At 42.6% G+C, this 18,654-nt stretch overlaps 2 protein-coding genes across 2 annotated transcripts; both read right to left on the bottom strand.

Moving 5' to 3' along the window:
- Window positions 1-150: 150 nt before the first annotated feature.
- Window positions 151-2,235, bottom strand: med31 (mediator complex subunit 31). The gene is made up of 4 exons (XM_079171105.1): window positions 2,060-2,235; window positions 1,562-1,636; window positions 1,358-1,454; window positions 151-1,114 (listed from the first exon to the last, which is right to left on the bottom strand). The coding sequence occupies exons 1-4, from the start codon at window positions 2,067-2,069 to the stop codon at window positions 898-900; spliced, it is 399 nt and encodes a 132-aa protein (XP_079027231.1). The 5' UTR covers window positions 2,070-2,235; the 3' UTR covers window positions 151-897.
- A 1,256-nt stretch (window positions 2,236-3,491) lies between these two features.
- LOC306704644 (Na(+)/citrate cotransporter-like) lies at window positions 3,492-18,308 on the bottom strand (the record flags this gene model as incomplete). Its single annotated transcript, XM_079171083.1, has 13 exons — window positions 3,492-3,620; window positions 4,030-4,167; window positions 4,558-4,719; window positions 4,831-4,952; window positions 5,290-5,390; window positions 9,969-10,181; window positions 10,263-10,385; window positions 10,839-11,022; window positions 11,773-11,913; window positions 13,020-13,252; window positions 14,481-14,617; window positions 15,092-15,220; window positions 18,195-18,308. 13 exons carry the CDS (start codon window positions 18,306-18,308, stop codon window positions 3,492-3,494), a joined length of 1,926 nt encoding a protein of 641 aa, XP_079027209.1.
- Window positions 18,309-18,654: the final 346 nt, after the last annotated feature.

Raw genomic sequence — 18,654 nt, 5'->3', positions numbered from 1 at the left:
GATTATGAATATCTGTATAAGAACCCCTCACTGTGTTTTTAACTGTTTAATCTGTGAAACTGAAACCTCTGTCATCACTTAATGAAGTTTATCAGAAGAAAGTTGAAAACAAACTCAGCGGACGGATTTAAAGAAGACATCAGACGTCTGTAAAATAACAGAAAAACATGATTTATTGTGAAACGGCTCGTCTGAAAGATATTTTCTGATTAAAACTTAGATTTTACTGAACATAGTTTGTATCGACTGAAATGGAAAAAACATTTCTGCATCGGATCCGTTTGTCGTCACGTTCAATGATTTCCTTTCATCCACCGAGTTCGTTTTTAAACTTCACGAGCAGATCTGTGACTGAACGCTGGAGCGTCATTAACAAAATGATTCACTTCATTGAATCCAACAGGAAGTTCAAACAAGCCACACACACAGACACACACACACACACACACACACACACACACACACACACACACACACACACACACACACACACACACACACACACACACACACACACACACACACACACACACACACACACACACACACACACACAGTGTATCAGCTGATCAGTGTAGCTCTATGATAGAATATATTATAATATATATATATTATATGTTAGGGTTATATGTATATATATATATTATAATACATTATAATATATTATGTATTATAATATATTATATTTGTACGTTTTATAATATAATATATATGTTATATATTATACCACAGAGCACTGACGAGCTGATTGTTTCACTGTAAAATGTCTCACTCAGGTCACATTTCAGGAATCTGAATCAAAAATAAAAATGAATGAATATTGTCCGTCTCAAACATCCACCTCCATGAATCCAGCACCGGTGGAGCTCCGCCCCACGCCGTGTTCCGGTGATCTCGTCACTTGGCGGCGGCGTTCCCGTGCGGCGGCGGCTGCTGCTGCTGCGGCGGCTGCTGCTCGGCGAGCGCCTGCTGCAGCCGGGTGCGTTTCCTGGAGTAGTGCTGCCAGTGGAGCAGCTGCTGCTCGTCGATGAACTTGGTGCACTGAGCGTTCACCAGCTCCTTCCTGAAGTGTTCGTACTGCAGCAGCTCCAGCATGTGCAGACAGTGAGGATACCTGAGGAGGAGAACCAGCAGCGTTACTGCGGCTTTAAGAGACTCCGTCATCTGTGGTTTTTAATCAAACACACAGGGAACACAGACTTTGTCAGGGACTATTTTCAGCGGCGGATTAATCCACATTGTGGTGCTTTAGTGAGTTATTGTGATACGTTCACTACTGGTTTGTGATTGGTCGACAGCATCAAGGCGCTAAAGAAGGGTTATGTTATGAATATTAAAATGATAAAGCAGGTGTTACTTGAGGAACTTGGCGTACTCCGGCTCCTTCCAGTACAACAGGTACTTCAGGTAGTTGATGAACGGTTTCTCCCTCAGGAAGCCTCGCTGAGCCAGAACTGGACACAAACAGAGACCATGTGAAGATAAAGTTCATAAATGATCATAAATATCTACACAAATATATATATATATATATGGTAGAAGTATTAGAGCTGTCACTCACAGTTGAGGTAGTTGGGGTTGGCCAGACACTGAATGAACTCCAGCTCAGACTGGAACCGGTTCCTGGCCTGCTCCTCTGGACCACAACAACAACAACAACATGAAGATGAACGCGTGATTCTGTGTATCACCAGACGGGTCCATGAGCTGAACAAGTGACTCAGCGGATCTTAACATGTTTTATGTTAAAAAACTCACATTGTTGATGATAAGCAAGATTTCCTTTAACTGGACTGATTACTGACGTAGTTAGTTCGGTATAGCCCAGTCTCATACAAACTCAAAGGTAATTTAGAGAATAACTTACATTAAACACATGAATTATTAATGTAACAATGCCTTCATTAAGCATACTGGATCGTGTGTGTATATACATATTCATAACGTGTATGTATGTGTATCGAATAAATCCGTTTCTTCTTCTCCAGACATGACTTATGCTAGCAAGCTAATATTAGCTACTCAACTAGCTCAGTTAGCTACACTGACGGCTACAAACCTGTTTCCATGACGCCGGCTGGAGACGGAGACGGTCGTGAAAACAGCCTTTGAATCCTGATGACAATCTAAACTGTCAAACTAATACACCTCAGAGCGTTCTTCTTTGTTGCTTTTTAAATCCAACAAATCAGAAATGAGAAGCCGTATTTTGCCGGAAGTCAGTACTCTTTTTTTTTCCCGATGATTTACGGTGGTTTACGGTAGCTGCTGTTCGCGCGCTGGCCGCTAGAGGGAGACATTCGACAACAAGAGTTCATAGAATAAACGGGTTGATTTCACACACACAGGAATCACCGACTGAATATGATACATAACACAATAAATCTGTCTGCACATTTGTCTTCATTCATTTATTAATGTAAAACAATAGAAGAAGAAACATTTGCAGCAGTAGAAGTACAAATGTACAGTTAAAATATCTCTAAAAAGAACAAAAACAGGCTTTTAAAGAGTTTATTTATCTGAAGTATTCATTAGCATTTGTGCTCCATCAGTTGGTAAAACACTTCTTCTGTCACGTGACCTTTGCAGGAGAATCACTGCTTTAATCAAACAATCAAAGGTTTGTTGTCACACTTTTATTTTTCTATTAACACCAAATAAAACTGTAGATAGATGGTACAAAACTCTACACAAAAATATGTACAGCTCACATTCACGAAATACCTTTAAATAGAAAAATACAAAACGTACAATATTTTCTCATTACTCAAAATAATTCCAATTCACAGGAATACGAGTCTGTTCACTGAAAAAACATCTGGAAATAAAGTCACCACCAAAGAACAAATAAAGAGTTTAAAAGAGTCATGTCTTAGTTTTAGGAATCATTTCTACCGTTTTACGGTTTTAAAGAGGAACTCAGATACCAGACTTTATTTTTATTTCTACTTCTTCTTATTTTATAATCATATTTTAATGATATTTCATCCTCACTGTTTTCTTTTTCATTTTAAATGTTCCATGTTTTTTCACAGCATTAATTATATTGAATATCGGTTTATAAACTGTAATCACAAATGTTTCAAACTAAAAGTCTTTAAGCAGCTCAAATGAGCTTTTAATTTGAAACAGCTGCTTGAAAGTAGCTTCATATTGATTGAAAGAAAAGACTACGAGTGCTAAAAAGAGTTCGTATTAGAGACCTTCACTCTTGGGTCACTCGGTCGTATCCGTATTATTTAAACACCAATAATCAGAGATTTAGCTCCCATTGATCAGCAGTGTGTTTCTGCTAAAGACTCTCTCATTGGACTGTTAACAGCAAAGCATCAGCAGCCAGAAGCTCCAAAAACGTCCAGATGTAGTTTCTGGAGGCTCAGAACCAGAACCAGCCGTCACAAGCTGAGGTATGAAAACACGTAGAGAACGTCTGCTGAGACATCTTCTGAACCCTGAAGATGAAGTCTGAGGCGGCAGGTTGTCGGTCTCTACACGGTTGAAGTGGCGTTCGCCCACGACGGGAACGAGTCCAGGCCGAAGATCACGTGACCCCAGCTGTTGATGGCCAGACTGATGCAGCCGATCCCGATGACGTTCATCACCGCGCCAGTTTTAGCCTGCAGGGGGCGCAAAGGAGGCGGCTTATGACCACAGACTGAATATCATGGTTATTTACAACCAGTGAACAGGAAGTGACCACATGTGGACTGAGGAGGAGTGACGTAGAGACCTGTCAATCACCGTGTAGCCCCGCCCCTAAAGCATCCCCTGCTTTATGGTCTGTGTGACTCTAAATGGACCATCATTTACTAAATGAACATCATGCTGTATTGAAGAAGACTTGAAACTAGAGATTGAGACCATAAACTCATGTTTACAATGTTTACTGAGGTAATAAATCAAGAGAGAAGTAGAGTCATTTTCTCATAGACTTCTATACAACCAGAGGAGTCGCCCCCTGGTGGTCAGTAGAGAGAATGCAGCTTTAACACATGAAGCTCTGGCTTCACTCGTTATGAGTCTCACCATGTCGGACACTTTGAGGAAGCCGTAGGAGAAGACGATGGCGTTGGGGGGCGTGGCCACCGGCAGCATGAAGGCGAAGGAGGCGCTGAGGGTGCAGGGGATCATCACGTACAACGGGTTCATACCGATGGACTGGGACTGAGTCCGGACACAAGAAAACATCGGTACACAGCCGACAACCGAGCAGAAATAAAATGACAAAAGTTGACAGTTATTGAAAGAAAATGTGTTTTTATCTAATGAATAAAACGGGATTTTCTGTTTCTATTTCGAACACAAACACGGTTCTCATGCATTCAAGTTTCCTTTACTTCTGTCGCTGTTAAGTTCAATGGAACTTCCTGTTGGGATGTTTCACAATAAAAGTTTATCACTGGTTCAAAAGGCTGTTCTGTTCTTCACAGGCTTTTAATGTGAAACATCCTAACAGGAAGTGCAGTAACTTAACAGTGATTTAAAAAAGTGTTGACCCCGCCCTCCTTTTCTCCGATTGGACGATCTGTGGTGACGACGGTGTGTTTTTATTACCATGGAGGCCAGGATGGGTAGGAAGAGCGTTGCCGTGGCGACGTTGCTGGTACACTCGGTGAAGGTGGCGACGAGGAGACAGAGGACGACGGAGATGGCCCACGGAGGGATGGAGTGGAGCGGCGTCATCTGAGCACCGAGCCAGAGGGACAGACCGGACACCTGACAACACACACACACACACACACACACACACACACACACACACAGGTGTGGACTTTACAAACTGGTCTTTCTTTCCTAAACGTCTTCCCTCTTAAACCTTAAACTCACCTCGCTGCCTTTGGCCAGAGCGAAGCCTCCTCCCAGCAGCAGCACGATGTTCCACGGCATCTTCTGCTGAGTCACCGGCCAGGTGAGCAGCGCAGGGGCGGGGCCTCGAGACACCTGGGCCTCTGATTGGATACAAAATAATGTGTGTCACCTGTGTGTGTGTTACCTGTGTGTGTGTGTCACCTGTGTGTGTGTTACCTGTGTGTGTGTTACCTGTGTGTGTGTGTTACCTGTGTGTGTGTGTGTGTGTGTGTGTGTGTGTGTGTGTGTGTTACCTGTGTGTGTGTTACCTGTGTGTGTGTTACCTGTGTGTGTGTTACCTGTGTGTGTGTGTTACCTGTGTGTGTGTGTGTGTGTGTGTGTGTGTGTTACCTGTGTGTGTGTGTGTGTGTGTGTGTGTGTTACCTGTGTGTGTGTGTGTGTGTTACCTGTGTGTGTGTGTGTGTGTGTGTGTGTTACCTGTGTCAGATCTCCAGCAGCAGAGGTATCTCGGCGGTTCAGATGGAAGAACAAACAGTAAAACAGCAACAAACAGAGCGACCGTCGCATCAGTGACGAACCTGCAGATGATTCATAACACAGATCATTTATTAGCTTTTATCAAATCAGCTGATTTCACGTGTCTTCGTTCAATAACTGGACTTTTGGACTTTACGCTAACGCTTCTAACGCTGTGGAGTTATTGGAGTGAAAGATGTCAGGTGTGGTTTGGCTGTTTCTCAGGGCTCTCTGACCTCGTACCGGCTCACATGGTCTCTTCATGAATGGGGATTTCACCGGCGAGTACTTGTATTTGCCGAACGTTCTGGCAGATTTCCAGATGTTTTTTTAACCTTTCATTCAAAAAAGATTAAACGGTTTCAGTTCAGTCCAGGAGGAAAAAATAAACAACGTTAAAGCTTCAGATTAAAGAACAACCTGTTCACAGAGACATGAAATCATTTGTGAAAGTTTCAGAATTTAAATAGAGAAATTAGGAGTCCAAACATAAAGAATGACTTCTGTTCAACTCGAGTATCTTCTTCATCAGTAAAACGTGTAAAAGTTAGAATCAATCATTACATAGTTTATCAGAACAATTAGACTGAACATCAAAATCTCTGAGCAGGTAGAGAACAGAGTACCTGAACAAGTAGTGAACAGAGTACCTGAACAAGTAGTGAACAGAGTACCTGAACAGGTAGAGAACAGAGTACCTGAACAAGTAGTGAACAGAGTACCTGAACAAGTAGTGAACAGAGTACCTGAACAGGTAGTGAACAGAGTACCTGAACAAGTAGTGAACAGAGTACCTGAACAAGTAGTGAACAGAGTACCTGAACAGGTAGAGAACAGAGTACCTGAACAGGTAGTGAACAGAGTACCTGAACAGGTAGTGAACAGAGTACCTGAACAAGTAGTGAACAGAGTACCTGAACAAGTAGTGAACAGAGTACCTGAACAGGTAGAGAACAGAGTACCTGAACAGGTAGTGAACAGAGTACCTGAACAGGTAGTGAACAGAGTACCTGAACAAGTAGAGAACAGAGTACCTGAACAGGTAGAGAACAGAGTACCTGAACAAGTAGAGAACAGAGTACCTGAACAGGTAGTGAACAGAGTACCTGAACAGGTAGTGAACAGAGTACCTGAACAAGTAGAGAACAGAGTACCTGAACAGGTAGAGAACAGAGTACCTGAACAGGTAGTGAACAGAATACCTGAGCAGGTAGTGAACAGAGTACCTGAACAAGTAGAGAACAGAGTACCTGAACAGGTAGAGAACAGAGTACCTGAACAAGTAGAGAACAGAGTACCTGAACAGGTAGTGAACAGAGTACCTGAACAGGTAGTGAACAGAGTACCTGAACAAGTAGAGAACAGAGTACCTGAACAGGTAGAGAACAGAGTACCTGAACAAGTAGAGAACAGAGTACCTGAACAGGTAGTGAACAGAGTACCTGAACAGGTAGAGAACAGAGTACCTGAACAGGTAGTGAACAGAGTACCTGAACAGGTAGAGAACAGAGTACCTGAACAGGTAGAGAACAGAATACCTGAGCAGGTAGTGAACAGAGTACCTGAACAAGTAGAGAACAGAGTACCTGAACAGGTAGAGAACAGAGTACCTGAACAAGTAGAGAACAGAGTACCTGAACAGGTAGTGAACAGAGTACCTGAGCAGGTAGAGAACAGAATACCTGAGCAGGTAGTGAACAGAGTACCTGAACAGGTAGAGAACAGAGTACCTGAACAGGTAGAGAACAGAGTACCTGAACAGGTAGTGAACAGAGTACCTGAACAAGTAGAGAACAGAGTACCTGAACAGGTAGAGAACAGAGTACCTGAACAAGTAGAGAACAGAGTACCTGAACAGGTAGTGAACAGAGTACCTGAACAGGTAGAGAACAGAGTACCTGAACAGGTAGTGAACAGAGTACCTGAACAAGTAGAGAACAGAGTACCTGAACAGGTAGTGAACAGAGTACCTGAACAAGTAGAGAACAGAGTACCTGAACAGGTAGTGAACAGAGTACCTGAACAGGTAGTGAACAGAGTACCTGAACAAGTAGAGAACAGAGTACCTGAACAGGTAGAGAACAGAGTACCTGAACAAGTAGAGAACAGAGTACCTGAACAGGTAGTGAACAGAGTACCTGAACAGGTAGTGAACAGAGTACCTGAACAAGTAGAGAACAGAGTACCTGAACAGGTAGAGAACAGAGTACCTGAACAGGTAGTGAACAGAATACCTGAGCAGGTAGTGAACAGAGTACCTGAACAAGTAGAGAACAGAGTACCTGAACAGGTAGAGAACAGAGTACCTGAACAAGTAGAGAACAGAGTACCTGAACAGGTAGTGAACAGAGTACCTGAACAGGTAGTGAACAGAGTACCTGAACAAGTAGAGAACAGAGTACCTGAACAGGTAGAGAACAGAGTACCTGAACAAGTAGAGAACAGAGTACCTGAACAGGTAGTGAACAGAGTACCTGAACAGGTAGAGAACAGAGTACCTGAACAGGTAGTGAACAGAGTACCTGAACAGGTAGAGAACAGAGTACCTGAACAGGTAGAGAACAGAATACCTGAGCAGGTAGTGAACAGAGTACCTGAACAAGTAGAGAACAGAGTACCTGAGCAGGTAGTGAACAGAGTACCTGAACAGGTAGAGAACAGAGTACCTGAACAGGTAGAGAACAGAGTACCTGAACAGGTAGTGAACAGAGTACCTGAACAAGTAGAGAACAGAGTACCTGAACAGGTAGAGAACAGAGTACCTGAACAAGTAGAGAACAGAGTACCTGAACAGGTAGTGAACAGAGTACCTGAACAGGTAGAGAACAGAGTACCTGAACAGGTAGTGAACAGAGTACCTGAACAGGTAGTGAACAGAGTACCTGAACAGGTAGTATACAAACTTGTCCTTTTTATTTTTGTTCACAAATACAATCAATGAAACATTATTTAAGGATTTTCTGAATCTGCTCTTCTGATTACTGATTAAAACTGATGTACTTTATATGCTTAAATAAATACTCCATAATAAACAGGAGATCATGTGAAGAGGAACACTCTCACTGATTCTTGTCCCACTTGAAACTCCGTTTATTTGTAAGTCAGTCAGATGATTGGAGGTGAAAGTTGATTTGAGCTGACATCAGTCAGGACGTCTGAGCTTCATTATCATCCTGTGTGATCAGGAAACATGTTGAAATCATCAGTTTACACAAACAGCAGGTCCAAGGTGACTGCCCCCCCCCCCCCCCCACACACACACACACACACACACACTTTGGTTTTTAGGATTGTTTTTTCATGTGGAAGAGGTGAAAGAAGCAACATAGTAACTGACAAACTGCTGAATCAGCAGGTCACCATGTTGCTGCTGGGGTTCACGGTTTATGACCAAATACCTGCAGAACCAAAGACATTCAATCCGCCTCAGCTCTTATTTGGGTTCACTGATAATTAGCTAATGTTAGCATCAGTGTTGATTTTACATCTTTTGCTGCAGTGATACAAAAAAATAATGTTTTGGTGACTCAAACTACATTTATAACTTTGTGAATTCATACTGAAAGTAACTTTATTATCGTAAAACAAGCTTCAAATAGATGTTTTACAGGTGGGTTTGGAATCTGGTCACTACCTACATTTGTGGTTGAAGCAATCTGGATGCATTGCTTTTCCTTTTTTGGGTAAAATAATGATTAAAATGTAAGAAGTTTAACACCAGAAGTTGATTGTCAGTTAAAATCTAGAGAAACGTTTAGCTGTTAAGTTGAAAGGGCCGGACTCTGAACTCGTGGCTAGTTTATCTCCTCATGCCTCAGTGCAGGTCAGCACCACAGTTACAGTTTGTACCCGAGACACGTCTCTGTTTGTCCTTCGCCTCTGATTCCTGTGTGTTCAGGGAGTTTTGCCCCGAGGCAAGTTCTGCCATAAACACTTTGGGTTAAGTCTTTTTTTTCCATTGAACATTAATGCAGGACCAGTGCTGAACACACACACACACACACACACACACACACACACACACACACACACACACACACACACACACACACACTCAGAAATGTGACAAACTATTCTAAGTAGTGTTTCTGTTAAAGTAAAACTCCAGACAGCTGTTTAAAGAGTAACTGAACCTCAGAGTGTTGTTTGAAGTGCCTCCACCTGGAAATAACAAAATATGCGTCTCGAACATTTCCTCTCTTCTGTGAACTTGAAATGAAGCCAACAGCATTTTAAAACATCTGGTGAATCAGTGTTAATGACAAGAGTGTGTTGATGAAGCATCAAGTTTTTCAATTTGAATTATTTATCAGCTGGCTAGTTAGCTAGCTAGCTAGTCTCCTTCCACCATGATTTCATGCTACAGTTACAGAAGAACTGATGGGCTTGGTTACTTTAGCACGATGGACTGTACTGTTTTTAAATAATCGTTAACGACAACGTCATCAGAGAAACAAGCTGAGCTAAAACCAATGCAGTCTGTTAAAGCATTGCAACCAGGAAGTGTAGAAGACTTAAAACAGAGGAGATAATTCAGGTGATCCCGTCAGAGAGTTCTAACTCCTGAGCGTTCATTTAGCCTTCAGTTATTGTGAAACAACGAACGACCACGACACGTGTTGCGGTTCGTTGGCACTCACTCTGCCTTGGCGTTGAAGACGTGGGTGGCCCAGCCGTTCATGAAGCGCGGGTCTCTCGTGAACCACAGCACCACCATGAGGATGAGGAGCGCCAGGACGCTGACCTCTCCGTAAGTCACCGGTCCCAAACGGCGATGCTCGTCTCGGATCACTTCGTAAGCCGCTCGCTCCTTCTCCGACTGCACCGCCCCACAACCCCACGTCCTCCGCAGGCTGCAACAGAACATTTAATGATCTGCACGGGTGGACAGGTTTTCTTTCTTCACTTTATGCGTTGTGGTGAAGACAACTCACTTGCAGCCGACGTAGAGGAACTGCAGCCAGAACCAGGCCAGCGTCAGCGTCAGCACCATGGTGGGGAAGGCGAACACAAACCAGGACGCGAAGTTGATCACGTCACCGTTCCGAGGGAAGAGTCTACGAGAGAACGTCAGAAAACGTCAAAAGAAAATGTTCAACCTTTTAAACAGATAGTGGAGCCCATATCAGAATCTTAGTAGCAGAAGCAGTATTATGAAAATGTTTTTTCTACATTTAACAAAAGAAGCCAACATTTTACAACATAAATGTAGTCCAAACAAAAACAAGAAGTCCAGTAATACACAACCTAAAACTTGACAAAGAATAAAACGGACACAATACCAGGAATGTCAAGTAGAATCCTGTTTCATGGTGGACACACATATTAAACGCATCCACGTGACTACGGTCAGATCTAGTGACGTAGTATTAAATATCGACAAGAAGTCACTCTGAGCGAAAAAAAACTACAAATTTGTGTCCTTGTACTAGAAACCAATAGTTTGCATTTTGCGACTCTTTCATGAACTGTCCCTGTTTCCGTCTGTGTTTTTGTGTTTAAGCACCTACTGGCTCATCTGTCCCATCAGAACCAGGTTGGGTCCGGTGCCGGTCAGCGTGGCGATGCCTCCGATGCTGGCGGAGTAGCACACACACAGCAGGAGTCCTTTGCTCAACTTCTTCCTCTCTTCCTCTTCGTTGCTCAGCTCCTCCAACTCCATCTGACAGCAGACGTTCTCCACGGACACGACGGCTACCACAGACAGGAGGGAATATTTTAGAGCACTAACTACAAATTCTGATCATGTTTCAAATCATCCATCAGCTTTGGATTGATTTCATCCTCCCTCCAGGTAGCTGATGGTTCTAATTATTCCGAAAACCCCGACAGTCGGAAAAATGTCCCAAATGTCCCATTTGTCCGGGAAAATGGCCCATTTTCCGTTATCCCAAAAACCAACGCCCATTGATCCGAAGGTCCATTGCTCGGAAAATAAAAACTCTCCCCTCAACAAACAGAAGCACAATACTTATTATTATCAGAAAGGTTCAGGTTACAAAACGACTTGGTTAGGTTCAGGAAAAGATCATGGTTTGGGCTCAAATAAACCCTCTTTTGGTCTATATTTGTTTATATTTTGGAACATCAAGATTTTACTTTTCTACAATATCTGTGCATGGCATCGACAGCATGGTAAAGGTTGGGGAAAGATCGTGGTTATAGCAAATAAACTATAGTTTAGGTTATAGTTAGGCTAACTGAATCACTTGGTTAAGATTAATGATCTTAATGTTTGCTCTGGGCGTAAATTATAAGGTGTGGAATATGAAATCTAAAGAGTACTCTACCGATGTAGCTTTTCCCTCCTGTCACAACATTAAAGGAAGTTGATCTTCATATTTAATTGAAATGAACTGAAAACCGACGACTCTTTGGAAGAAAGAAAATCAATCTGTAGGTGATGGAGTTCCGTACCAGAGTGAATCTCCTCTGTGGACTCACCAGGTCCACTGTTGGTGCTGTCGGTTGGAGGTTTGTCTTGTGGTGTCGGTTTGACGATCTCCTGTCTGTCAATCTGAGCCTCAGAGGACATGTTGCTGGATTTCTCTGAGTTACTTTGTGTGAAGGTTTCCCCATTCACACCTGTGAGGAAACATCCAGAAGGTCAGATGTCAAACTTAAGAAAGACTTTCTTCGTCTTTCAAGCCATTTAATGATTAGCAAATGAGACACTTTTAGATATTGTTTTAAAAACCCCTCCCCCTACACCTTTTAGACATTGTTGGACCTGATTTTGTAACTTTGCGAAACACTTACTGTATGCAATCAAGTTCTAATCTTTGACCAGCTACCCGAAGGAACTTTGCTCTCAAGCTCTCGTTTTAGCTATGCTAAACAAATGGCAGTCTGCCAGTCTGCCAGTCCACCACTTTGTTCCAGACCGACATATCTTAACACACTATTGGATGTACAAACATATTGATATCAAGAAGATGAACCCAACAAAGGTTGGTGAGCCTCTGACCTTTTGTCCCATACATGTTTTAGTTCAGAGACAAAAGTCTCACCTACTACCGGATGGTTCCTACAGTCATGTTTACCTTCAGGATGAATTGTAATAGCTTAGACTTTTCTTCCGGCGCCATCATGAGGTCAACGTTTTTGTCCAATCCTCAAACTAAAGGTATACCACACGTCATATAGACTTGTTTTGTTTTCAGCATACCTTAAAACTCGACTACAGCAGGACTTGCGGTGACTGGGAGTCAAACACTTGGGTTTGGACTTGTGGTTAGATGATTTCGACTGCAGTACTGGAGTTAAGTGTAAGGTTCCCAGCTTGGTTGTCCATTTTCAGTGATGCATTGTGAAGGTCACTGGGCCTCCATTGACCCAATCACCAGACAAGAACAACGACTTTGGACGATTCTGTGAAACCCACTCACAATGTTTTTATGGCAACGTTTTTAAAGATCCTTGTGCCGCACTATATCTGCGCATGGAAACTATGGTATGGTAAAGGTTTGGCAAATGTTGTAGTTGTAAAAAGGTGAACATTATTGCAGGTCTGCGAAAGAACGTGAGCTCCCATCTCCTGCATTACAATCTGACACAGTGCATGCCCTTTCACCAACCTCCTAACCCTCACTGTCACCCCCTACAAACAGATTCATCCACTTTCTTTGGGATACTAGGCTGGTTTCTTCTAAAACAGGATCTCAGTAGGCAGCATAGTGGATCAATCATACCATTATCCAGGATGTTCACAGCAGCAGTTTGCAGAACGCTGCTGGTTTTCTCCTTATGTTCCTGGTCTAGGTCGACACTCCCTCTCTGGGTCTTGGAGGAGGGTTCAGGGTCTACATTGCCGTGGAGCTGTTCCAGGACAGCCTGGACGATTGGAACCATCATGGCGGTGGTGGCCGTGTTGCTGATCCACATGGACAGAAAGGCTGTCACTCCCATGAACCCCAGCATCAACCTGGGAGACGAAGAAAGAGGAGATTTTCAAAAATGTGACGACGCTTCAACAATCCTCATCAACAAGTGCAACGAGAGGACGGAACCAAAAGAAACGGAACCAGAGGATCGTCAAGGTACATTTTTTAACCAGTACGACCAATGAACATTGACACAAGTCTGGGGAAACTGTAAGGGAATTTAGCACTAAGAAGATTCACTTACAGTCAGGTGGAAACCTTTAGTTCTGAAGTGTATTAAAGCTGCATTCTCTCTAGTGTCCACCAGGGGGCGACTCCTCTGGTTGTATAGAAGTCTATGAGAAAATGACTCTACTTCTCTCTTGATTTATTACCTCAGTAAACATTGTAAACATGAGTTTATGGTCTCAATCTCTAGTTTCAAGTCTTCTTCAATACAGCATGATGTTCATTTAGTACATGATGGTCCATTTAGAGTCAAACAGACCATAAAGCAGGAGATGCTTTAGGGGCGGGGCTACCTCAGGTCTCTATCAGGGCGACTTTAACCCTGTAGTGTGTTAGTTAATTGTAACATTTTGGTCCTAAAATGTTTTATTCAATGTTCGGTTGTACTTAGTTCCTCCCTCTTGTTTCACTTCTGGTTGAAAAAAAACAAGATGGCGACGGCCAAAATGCAGAACGTCACCACGGCATCTACGTCAACTTCTTATACACAGTCTGTGGTTACAGTATTTTCATGTTAGGAAAGGATCACTCGGACAGGATTAACAGGAAACCAACACTTCGGTCTTAAGTGAAATATCTCAATAACTATCAAATAGATCGCCATTCAAATTTGGTTTCATGAGGATGAACCCTAATGACTTCAGTGATCTACTGATTTTTCATCTAGCAAATCTCTTTAGATACAAATTTACATTTGTCAAACACTTAATTCATGACAAAATCCCTATTAAAACTATAATTCCTGTCAGGATTAATTAAATTATCATTCCTCAACGATAAACATTTAACAGCATGCATTTCCATTTCAAAACTCATTCAAAGCAAAGTACTTTTATGCTTGATGGGAGATTTGAGAGTCCGAACATGAAATAGATCCTTTTGATTGAAGTAACAACTTGAACTTTTCTCTGGCGCCAGTGGTAAAAGATAGAAAACGTGTCTCTCCAAGTTTTACTTGCGTCTTTTAATACTTCCATTTTGAACTCATAGTTCTAGTAACTTAAACATTGATGGTACAGTGCAGGAGATCATGGGACTCACATGGCGGGTCGGACTCCAACTAGCAGCAGAACTTGCAGCGCGATGCGTTTGTGGAGGTTCCAGTGCTCCACGGCGACGGCCACCATCAGCCCCCCTACAAACAGCATGTTGGTGTCCTTCAGGTACTGCATACACACCTGAACAACAACAGACATGCGGTGTACAGCGGTGAGACAAGATAATGAACCCATCCATGTCATCATTAGACACTCTGACGCAGTGTAAAGAAGAGTGGAAGGAAAGGTTTGATGTGTAACACAAACACGAGACTTTCACCAAGGAGACCGATGTTCGTGTCCTCGGTTTAGTCAACACTGACTTGAGAAATGTCACGAAATGAGATTCTGATGTCACAATTTTACATTTTTCATAATTATTAGTATTTCTAAGATATCCAATGAACTGAGGTTTTATCATCAACTATACCCAGTAATGTTTGTTTACTTAAAAATCCTCAGGGGTCCGAGATGACACTTGATGTTTTTGCAACCAATGAACAGAAGTGAGCAGTCGTCTCTTTAACCTCATTAACAACTCAAACTTTATATTAATCAATTAATAATTTAGCACCTTTTTGACTTTTATGTGTGTGTGTGTGTGTCCAGTCTTACGTCTTTGGACTCCATGATGCCGAGGACGGGGAACAGGATGGTCGGCAGCAGCGCCGTCACTGCCAGCGGCAAAACCTCAGTGCACCAATACACCGCCATGAGGAGGATGACGTAAGCACAGGCAGCCTCCTGCACACACACACACACACATGCACACAAACACACACAAACACACACACACACACATGCACACACAGATAAACATGTCAGGTTAATACTTATTCTAAGAACCATAACAAATAGCCACGCTTCCATCTGAATTTAGTGCAAAATTGAAACAAATTTCCAGATAATCATCCAAATAAAACCTGACGGACATCAGTGATAACACTTTTTATTTACACACAACAATCTCAAACTTTAAGACCTCAAGTTTCCATTAATTTGACCGCCTGAATAAATAAACCTTAAATTAAGTTATGAAATGCTTTAATCCTGCAGAATGAGATCAAAGTAACATTTAGAGCATTAAATTCAGATGTTTTACACCTTAAAGCTTCTGATTTCATGACGATTCCACCTTAATGCGTTGATAGAAACTTTAGGAGGATTTTAAAGTATAATGGGGTTTTTGCCAATCTAAAACCACCATAACCTCGTTATGTGACATATAAAACTACAAATATAAAAGCTGTTTTTGTAGAAAGAGGATAACGTGAGGATACAGACTCATGCTGTGAACTCTGAGCTCACCTGACACTTGATGTTCATTCACCCGCTGGACTCCAGAATCCAGCTGTGAAGACGACGAGTTTAAAGTTCTCAAAACTTTACAACCTTGAGACCTGAAACATCCACTTGTGTGTCGGGACGATTTAAAACATGCTGAGCTGATGACGGGAGCAGCTCTGTCCAAACACAGTCTGTTTATCTTAACTTTCATTCACGTAAGAAACCTGCAAATGCATTCCCATTGTTCACTTAGGGGGAGCAAAGTTAGAGTTTTAGATGAAATATTATCATCATACAATCACCGCGATCAGGTGATTATATTATTATATATACACAGCAATCCATGATCATTTTATTATTTTCAGCCAAGCCGTCCTTACCGAAGAAAACGGCCTTATTTTCCCTTAGTTCCCTCAGCTCTATGTTCCCTGAGCTCTATGTTCCCTGAGCTCTATGTTCCCTCAGCTCTATGTTCCCTGAGCTCTATGTTCCCTGAGCTCTATGTTCCCTGAGCTCTATGTTCCCTGAGCTCTATGTTCCCTCAGCTCTATGTTCCCTCAGCTCTATGTTCCCTGAGCTCTATGTTCCCTCAGCTCTATGTTCCCTCAGTTCTATGTTCACTCAGCTCTATGTTCCCTCAGTTCTATGTTCACTCAGTTCTATGTTCCCTCAGTTCTATGTTCCCTCAGCTCTATGTTACATCAGCTCTATGTTCCCTGAGCTCTATGTTCCCTCAGTTCTATGTTCACTCAGTTCTATGTTCCCTCAGTTCTATGTTCCTTCAGCTCTATGTTCCCTCAGCTCTATGTTCCCTCAGTTCTATGTTCCCTCAGTTCTATGTTCCTTCAGCTCTATGTTCCCTCAGCTCTATGTTCCTTCAGCTCTATGTTCCCTCAGCTCTATGTTCCCTCAGCTCTATGTTCCTTCAGCTCTATGTTCCCTCAGCTCTATGTTCCTTCAGCTCTATGTTCCCTCAGCTCTATGTTCCTTCAGCTCTATGTTCCCTCAGCTCTATGTTCCCTCAGCTCTATGTTCCCTCAGCTCTATGTTCCCTCAGTTCTATGTTCCCTCAGTTCTATGTTCCTTCAGCTCTATGTTCCCTCAGTTCTATGTTCCCTCAGCTCTATGTTCCCTCAGCTCTATGTTCCCTCAGCTCTATGTTCCCTCAGCTCTATGTTCCTTCAGCTCTATGTTCCCTCAGCTCTATGTTCCTTCAGCTCTATGTTCCCTCAGCTCTATGTTCCCTCAGCTCTATGTTCCCTCAGCTCTATGTTCCCTCAGCTCTATGTTCCTTCAGCTCTATGTTCCTTCAGCTCTATGTTCCCTCAGTTCTATGTTCCCTCAGCTCTATGTTCCCTCAGCTCTATGTTCCTTCAGCTCTATGTTCCTTCAGTTCTATGTTCCCTCAGCTCTATGTTCCCTCAGCTCTATGTTCCTTCAGCTCTATGTTCCTTCAGTTCTATGTTCCCTCAGCTCTATGTTCCTTCAGCTCTATGTTCCTTCAGCTCTATGTTCCCTCAGCTCTATGTTCCCTCAGCTCTATGTTCCCTCAGTTCTATGTTCCCTCAGCTCTATGTTCCCTCAGCTCTATGTTCCTTCAGCTCTATGTTCCTTCAGTTCTATGTTCCCTCAGCTCTATGTCTGACAGCCTGATCCCAGAAACAAGAAAACAGCACAAAGCTAATTATTATGCAGGAGACAACGTGTCAGGAAGTGAAAAAATGTTGAAACAGTGAACTTTCCAACACTGTGGAATCTGTTTGTCAATCAGTGACAGAAAGTTGTGAACACAGCTGTTAATATATCCAAACAACAACTACAGCTGTTAGTCTGACCAGTTTAAATGCTGAGTCATCACTTCTCAAACTGCTCAACCCAACTGAGACCATCTTCAGTTGGAACGTTTCAGGTACTTGTACTTTGCTTTGAGTATTATCTGCTACGTTCTACTACATCTCAGAGGTAAACGTTGTACTTTTTTACTTCATAACTTTAAAAGTTTCAGATTATTAAAAAACAAATATAATCAACTAATAAATGATGATGTATTATTATAGATGATATGAAGTCATTACATGTTTGTGATTAAGTGGTTAGTTTAGACAGTAGCACACTGGTCAGTTTACAGGAAAGAGGTTTGTGTTTCTGGTTAATAAACTGGTCAGTGAACTGGTTAGTGAACTGGTCAGTGAACTGGTTAGTGAACTGGTCAGTGAACTGGTTAGTGAACTGGTCAGTGAACTGGTTAGTGAACTGGTCAGTGAACTGGTCAGTGAACTGGTCAGTGAACTGGTCAGTGAACTGGTCAGTGAACTGGTTAGTGAACTGGTTAGTGAACTGGTCAGTGAACTGGTCAGTGAACTGGTTAGTGAACTGGTCAGTGAACTGGTCAGTGAACTGGTTAGTGAACTGGTCAGTGAACTGGTCTCACCGTGGTGCTGATGGCGAGCGGCAGCAGGATGATCGGGCTGCAGACGAGGACGAGGACGCCCCTCAACCTCCAGACCTGCCGCAACATTTTCACCCGCAGAGGAAGAACCGACATGTGATGACGATGATGAAGATGATGATGACGATGATGATGACGATGATGAAGATGATGATGAAGATGATGATGAAGATGATGATGATGATGATGATGATGACGGTTAGATCTGAATGACTGTCAGGGAACAAATGTACCGACGAGACTCTTCTCTTCACTGCTCACTCTGTCTGCTCTCTCATTTGTGATGCATTTCACTTTCAACACTAAATATTAACTCTATGTGAGTTACCACACACACACACACACACACACACACACACACACACACACACACACACACACACACTGTGCCCCTGCAGACTTTATCTAAAGTCTCACTCTCAGAGTAAACACAGAAGAGGAA

Source organism: Pholis gunnellus, assembly GCF_910591455.1.
Source record: "Pholis gunnellus genome assembly, chromosome: 13".
NCBI lineage: Eukaryota > Metazoa > Chordata > Actinopteri > Perciformes > Pholidae > Pholis > Pholis gunnellus.
This window is presented reverse-complemented; position numbering and strand designations above follow the sequence as displayed.

What these genes read in the sequence shown, in the direction of transcription:
- med31 (XM_079171105.1), bottom strand. An exon ending in CAACCCCAACTACCTCAACT is followed by an intron (nt 1,455 to 1,561) that starts GTGAGTGACAGC and finishes GTTTGTGTCCAG; the next exon opens with TTCTGGCTCAGCGAGGCTTC. An exon ending in GAGTACGCCAAGTTCCTCAA is followed by an intron (nt 1,115 to 1,357) that starts GTAACACCTGCT and finishes TCTCCTCCTCAG; the next exon opens with GTATCCTCACTGTCTGCACA.